This window comes from Notothenia coriiceps, unplaced genomic scaffold (genome assembly GCF_000735185.1).
Source record: "Notothenia coriiceps isolate Sejong01 unplaced genomic scaffold, NC01 NC01_scaffold00019909, whole genome shotgun sequence".
Taxonomy (NCBI): Eukaryota; Metazoa; Chordata; class Actinopteri; order Perciformes; family Nototheniidae; genus Notothenia; species Notothenia coriiceps.
In genome coordinates, this window is record NW_011352610.1 from 1 (window position 1) to 7,368 (window position 7,368).

The window sequence follows — 7,368 nt, forward strand, 5'->3', positions numbered from 1 at the left end:
ACACTTCACCCCAAATTGCTCCTGTGGGGATTGCCCACAGTATTGAGTATGTAAGTCACTTTGGATAAAAGCGTCTAACAAGTAACATGTAATGTAATGAAAAGAAGTGCAATTTTCAAAGCAGTACATCTGCTAGCATAACGTACATGTATGCTAATGTAGTAATGACTAAACCTGTAAGGGAAATGCATAGGCTATATGATGTCACTGAAAGTTGCGTTATAAAAACATTTAGGCTTAGTTACTCCCTGTTGCATTAGCCTATTGTTTCCAATAATGAATTAAGCAGTGGTGCAAAAACCAGTTTCCCAATGATGACTATGGCTATACTGAGTCTAGCGGTTTCCCTTCAGTCTTTAAACTAAGCTAACATAAACTAACTGGGTATAGCTTCAGATTAAATGTTGTCTCTCTCCAGTACCTGTTTGCCACACAGCCTAAATGGGGCATACAGGCACTGTTTACTACATATTAATGCTGCTAATATAAGAATTGTGTGCTTTTATAATATATGTAATTATCATTATTATAATTATTTACTTGTTATCTTTTGTGTGTGGTTTTATTACATCTTTAGAATTAATCATTTTTGTAATTTTGAAAACTCAAAAATGAAATATTAAAAAAAACATGAATGCAGCTAGATATCATTGTTAATTACACAAATATGTTAATGACTTTACTGACATGAAATATCCTGAAAATAGTACAACCACAAGACGTGTTACAGCATAAATAAAGGGCTATCGGACTCATATTTGGGCAACAATACACAGACATGATGATATTTGTAATAATAAAAAAAAAACTATTATCTACAGTGTGTGTGTGTGTGGAGGAGTAAACATGTATACACTAATGGATCTATGAGAGCTGTGAGGGTCTTGACACTCACGCAGAAGTGATGGCACGGTATCGCTCCAGCCCGGCCGTGTCCCAGATCTGGGCCTTGATGGTGAAGCCGCTGAGCTGCACGGTGCGCGTGCTGAACTCCACCCCGATGGTTGTTCGGCTGTCATGGTTGAACTCGTTTTTGGTGAAGCGGGACAGCAGATTGCTCTTTCCTACACCAGATTCTCCTATTAGAACCACTGCGGAGGACAGAAAACAGAGAACACAGAGTGAACACAAGTTTTTTCCTTTTGAGATATTTGGGTTTGATAAGAGATATAAGATACTTTTGTGCAGCCCGGTTTGGGAAATGATATTGCCACAGCAGCATGTCCACAAGTATTACACATTCAAATGTACAAATAAACCAAACAGATACTGCATGTCAACAGTGAAATATGTATACCTCCTAGAGTATCTCTATTGAATAGTTTGGTTGTTGCATACCAAACCTTGTATTTCTTGGATAAAAGAGACAAATTTACAAAGCCTAATAATAGCAGATTTAGTTTTTCCAGTTTCTCCTTTACAGTCTTTTAGGCGTGCCTTTCTTTGTTGTTCCATAAATCTTAATTATTACCTGTCTAAGACAAGTCCTATTTAATACAAATAAAAAAACAGCACCACACCCTCATTGTAAATAGGTTAATGGTTTTAAGCATGCAGCGCAAATAATGCAATGAGAAGGCATGTTGAGTAAAGTACTGGAGAACAATGTGGTTTGTTGGCCTGAAAGAGACTACACCAGATTATTGATTGGTGAGGAGATAACCGAGGATCATGTGGGGCTGTAGGCTATCCCAGCATGCATTGGTGAGATGCCAATTCTAAAATATGGTGAATTTTTTTTTGGTTTATCTTTTTATTTTCACACTGAAGAGTGAAGATGCCAAGTAAAGGAAGCAGAGTACAAGCAAGATTAAAACCTTCACTCATTGGGGCAGAGATGTGGATTTTACAATCGATATTTGGAAGATTTCATGTAGTTTTCTTTCACCAGGGATGTCTGCATTTGCCTGTAATTTCCTTTAAGTTGGCTAAGAGTATAATTGAAGCTGTGCAGCACAACTATCAGTCATGCATCACTCGTGGTGTGAGTTATTGATGTTTTAGAAACCTATTTTAGCAAAACATTTATGAACTTTCCTAAAGGGGGAGGACATACTTCCCTCTCGGAAAGACTGAAAACTTTTAAGGTAAAAACCTCTCACAAGTAAACCTTTGTTTCAGGAAATAAAACAGTCTCTGAGTGTAAGGTGATTCCAAATCAGGCAGAACAAGTTTTGCTGCCACTGCCTTTTATCTTGGTCAGAAGAACCGACCTACTGGGCAAAAAGGACGGGAAATAACACAGAAACCCCCTCTGTGCGTTTCAGTGACTAATGTTTGGGTTTCAGTTGCTAGTGGTTGACTCGAAAAGAAAAAAGGCTTGGCCTAATTGGCACAGAATGGGAGAATATGACCACACTGTGAACACATAGCACTGGGATCACTGCACAACTGAATAAGACACAGTCACAGCTTATTGCTTAGGGTGTGAGCTGGTGAATTTAGAGATAATAATCCTACTTCTTGTGACATCTCGACAGCCATTAAGTATAGAGTTAGGGTGTGATGGGATTTGGGAGACATTTTGGAAAATATGCTTTAGATTATTTTCAGAATAGTGATACCACTATCAATATGTTTGAACACTAAACATGTTGCTTAGCATAAATACTGGAAGCAGGGGGAAACAGCTAGTCCATCTCTGTCCAAAAGGTTAAAATAAGGTTTAACTGGGAGTTTTATGTCACAAGCTTTTGGAATTAAACAGGGCGAGGCTAGCTGATTCAAGTGTTTAAGCTAAATTACACCACACATTGTCCTTTAATACAGAAGAAACAAATAAGATATAACATGTTAATTAGTGAGCCACATTGGTGCTGGTAGGGGGATTTGTATTTAACCTAAGAGTGTTGATAATTGATTCTTACATATTCTGCACAAGAGTACATTTAGCTTTAGCCTTTTGTACTTTTACTTAATGATTTCAAATCCAGGCTCTTAGCAATGGATTATTTGCTCAAAAGGTTGTTTTACACAACCCAATCATGTTGCAAACACAAAAAAAATATTGTAATGCTGTATTACTACTCTAAATGCGCTTATAAATCAATAGTCTTCAAAATATTTGTGTTTTTTTTCTCCTTTTCTGAGCTTGACAACAAAACGCCTAACTCAAAATTACAATAAATGCATAGCCTTCTGATTATTGGTCTATCAGGACTAGTTATATATCATATCAATGAATGAAGTGATACTTCCAAAACATATTGCATTTATATTTTGTATCTGACTCGTTATAACTACTACTACACATCCTAGTAAAACAACATCCAATAGAATAATATCCATTTCAATGGATGGAGGATCTGAACTGGTTGTACATTCCCTGAATAAATTGCTGTCTGAGAGCAATCTTACACCAAGACCCATCATAATGTTTACATGCTTTGAAACACATTATCAGCCACACCATTTTTACTGATGAAGTTCATGTTATCTGAGTTAAAGTGCCAGAACAGTAACTTAATTGACCTAATAGTGAGACTGTCTTTTAACCGTGTTCCTTTCCACAGTCCAAAAGGAACTTTGACTTCAACTTTCCAAGCCACCCTGAACTAACAATTCCTTAAAATAAACAACATGTCACTAGTTTACTATTCACCTGTCACACAACAGCAGATACAAAAATATTTTCCTAACCACCTTCTGACTTGACTCGGCCCCAGTGCTTGATTTACAGTATGTCTAACCTGAAGTCTGCAATTGTGGCAAAGAATATTTTACAAGTTGTTCTACTCTTGCTTGTTTAAGGTAATTGTTCTATCTGCAGCCAGACCACTACTGCTCTTTCTCTCAGCGGGTGAGGTGAGAAAGCTGCTCTCCCCCTCCTCTCCTCCACTACTCAGTAACTTCTTATGCAAACAATACCAACAACTGGTTTCTATGGCGATGCAGGACAAGAGGCCTTCAAGCCTGGTTTGTTGATTCTGAGAAAACTGGGAAGCACTTGATGCAACGCAGGGAGGATTAACCTTTCCTTTTGTTTTGATTTGAATGACCTGCAGGACAGGTAATGTAACAGAACTGCACTGAAGTCCTGGTGGAAATGTGATTAAGGAGTAGAATCAACAACAAGGTTTCATGTCTCGACAATATTCACATATATTCAAGTGTTCAAAAATATTCATTATGGTATTGTTTCTTATCTTTTCTTTAGAAATGCCCAGTTATCTCATTATATACAAATGTTGAGTGGTTGGCAAAACTAAAAAACCTTTGCATAAAATAAACTCACTCCTGCATCGTCCTTACTGTATCACTGTCCCTTAACCTTTGTATAGGCTTACTTTTATTTACTGTATTACAACTGCTTACATTGCTATGTTTATTACATCTGATTATGAATATGCACTTATTATCCATCTGTTTATATTATTTTATTTATTTTTCCATTACTGTGTCTGACACAAGATAATATGATTATATATGCAAAAGAGTTATATGTTTTCGATTTATTTTAACTTCTGCCCTATATTTTACGTCTTTAAATGTAATTTTTGCAACTGATTCTCTTTAGTTGTTGTGAAGTGATATTAATTAAACTTCTTCCGCAATGTTGCCATGTACAGTATATAGGGGCACAAGAGCATGTAATCTGATTTAACTGATTAGTTCTCTGAGCTTTCTGTGAATCACTGGGGGAATGAAAACCAGCAAGATAACATACCACACACCACGAAGGAGAACTGCAGCAGTGAAAAAAAGTGCAGTTTCATTTTCCAGCTCCACCGTTACTGCATCCATTATTTATTTATTTATTTTTTCCACATTAAAAGAACAGTTTATTCGTTTGGGTAATAGGCTATGCTTATTTTCTTTGCTTTTAAGTGTTAACTAGAGAAAATCAAAACCCTCCTGTATGATAAATATAAGACTCCACAACCCACAGGCAGTTAGCTTAGCTTAGCCAACACTGGACACTGGGGGATATGTAGCAACGTCCTGCACATACTGTAAGGCTCTTTAAAGGCATGCGTTGTTAATTTAACACTCAAGTCTTTGCACAGATTAAACAAATTGGACTTAATGTGTTAAATGGTAGTAATCTTTAATGGTGCTAGAAGGTACATTTTGCCATCTTTGGATAGAGCCAGTTTTTATGCTAAGCTAAACCAAACTACTGCTTTATATTTACTGTAAAAACATAATCTTCTTGTGTAACCTTCAGTAAGACAGCAAAAAAGCATGTTTCCCAAATTTTTTAAATATGAAGTTATCTTTTTTGTTCCTTTTTAACTAAACCAGAGTAAAGGGTGTTATATGTCGTACTGACTGTAGGCTACTTCCCCTTACTTTTATAAAAAAGGGCTGAGAGATTGTCATCATTACCAGGTGCAGATTACACATAGGCCTATACATAGAGTCTAGACAGGGCCTGCCACTCTTGGACTGGACTGAGTTTGACTGTTCAGCTCAACCACATGCTAATCCTCTGCTCCTGCGAGACAGAAAGAATCAAAACATCTGCCAATTGTTTTCTAGATTAATTGATTAATTGTTGGGTCGTTAAAATGTCAGATATTAGTGAAACATGTCCATCCAAGTCCAAGGTGATGTCTATAAATGTCCCAGAGATATGCAAGTTACTATGTTATAAAACAAGGACAAGCCAGCAATATCTTTGATGAGAGGCAGAACACAGCATATTGTGCCACTTTTGTACTATTAAACTAAATAGTTGGACACGGTTTTTTTCTGTCTATCAACTAAAAGATAAGTTAACTCATATGTGCAGGTTTACCATTGAAAAGATTATAATTGGCCATTTCTGATAGCTTTGACAATAGAGACAGACAGGAAATGATATCAAACTCTTTTATGATTCTTAAGCTATTGCTAATGTTGCAGTGGGACCAGTGCATGTGATGCTGTTTGATGTTTAGGATACCGATTATTTGGATTTCACATTCACCTGCAGTGCCTTTTATCAGCATGGCAGTTTGTACCCAAATCACCTCTCTGAAACGTTCACTTACATCTGCTAAGAGCCATCTGCTACCTTACCAAGCTGCATATAAGAAATTATTACAGTGCTATGAAGGTTTAGTGCAGAATGAATAAAGTGAGTGGGAGCAGCTGCTTCTTATCAAAGAACACTGTTATAAACTGGATGTGTTATCTTTTACGAGTGATGAACTGTTTGTTTGCTGTGACACAGGGTGTTAAACTAGAAACTCTATGTTACAACATTGTACTGTTGCCAATAAACAGGATTTTTAAGTACACATCCTGGTTTGAACAAAATGCGGTGTACTATGCATGCTTCCAATGTACTCCCAGAGAAAATTCTGAACCTGCAATGTGATTGTAGTACAATTCAACTTTGTAGTAATAAAACTCACATTAAAACTTGCCAAACATCAACATACACCATCTAATCAGCTGACTGAACTGTACATATACATGTTCAGGCGTATAGCTGTATTATCTGTGTTTTACCATGTGTTGTTTTATTATACGGATTGGGTTGTAAAATGTTTATTACTAAATATCTATTGCATTTTGTAACCACACCACACATCCCTGTTCCTGGCATGCAAACAACCAGGTTAATCATAAACAAGGAAGTATCGTTTAAAAGGACAAAGGAACATCACAGAACATAAAACCTTTCAAACTTTAGGGATGTATCTGGGGTTTGGATCAAGTAAGCAGGAGAACTTGCACTCACCCTTAAAGACAAAGTTGTAAGCCTCATCTGACCCCATATTCTGTCCATCCAGTGTTGCCTCCCCTCGGTTTACTGCCGTGTCTCCAGCACTCACACACTCCTGCAGGATGTAAGACGACACTGGCTCTCACCGCAGTCTGCCTCTCAGATCCTCAGGCTTCAGGAAGGAAAAATGGCTGCAGAAATGTTTCAACACATGAATGCCAGTCGCCAGTTTTCTGCCCTTCTGCTACCCTTCCCTATCTGAGGTGATAGAAAGCTGGCTTGTTTGAACAAGACATGCTGAGTGTATCCAAGTTGTTGTGCTGCGGGGGCGGGGCTCCTGTCAGGGAGTGGCGGGGCAGCAGCTGAGGGGGCGGGGCTTCCTGCAGGCAGGTTGGACAGGTGGGGCAGTTAAGGCTGAGGGCTGCCAGGTGCCTCCTGCTGGACCAATAAGAGTAATGCATGCAGGAAGCAAGTGTATTGCTTCATCACTAAATGAAGCAATACACTACATCCCAGTATAAACCAGTATGAAAATGGTAGGTCTATTATATTGTACCGCAAGTACACATAACTAAAAGCACCTTCTATTTTGAGATGTTTATATTTTAGAATTGTCTATTTCTACTCTTTTCATTTGTTATTATGTGCAATGCCTTGTTTCTATTTATGCTGCTGCAACAAAATGTTTTCCCAAATTGGGATTAATAAAGTAC

The 7,368-nt window shown here is 37.6% G+C and overlaps 1 protein-coding gene across 1 annotated transcript; it reads right to left on the reverse strand.

Annotated features, from left to right (window-relative positions):
• Window positions 1-869: 869 nt before the first annotated feature.
• LOC104952369 (ras-related protein Rab-25-like) lies at window positions 870-6,951 on the reverse strand. Its single transcript, XM_010779178.1, has 2 exons — window positions 6,671-6,951; window positions 870-1,091 (listed from the first exon to the last, which is right to left on the reverse strand). Exons 1-2 carry the CDS (start codon window positions 6,705-6,707, stop codon window positions 892-894), a joined length of 237 nt encoding a protein of 78 aa, XP_010777480.1. The 5' UTR covers window positions 6,708-6,951; the 3' UTR covers window positions 870-891.
• Window positions 6,952-7,368: the final 417 nt, after the last annotated feature.

What these genes read in the sequence shown, in the direction of transcription:
- LOC104952369 (XM_010779178.1), bottom strand. Translation starts at nt 6,707, where the DNA reads ATGGGGTCAGATGAGGCTTACAACTTTGTCTTTAAGG. An exon ending in TTACAACTTTGTCTTTAAGG is followed by an intron (nt 1,092 to 6,670) that starts GTGAGTGCAAGT and finishes TGTCCTCCGCAG; the next exon opens with TGGTTCTAATAGGAGAATCT.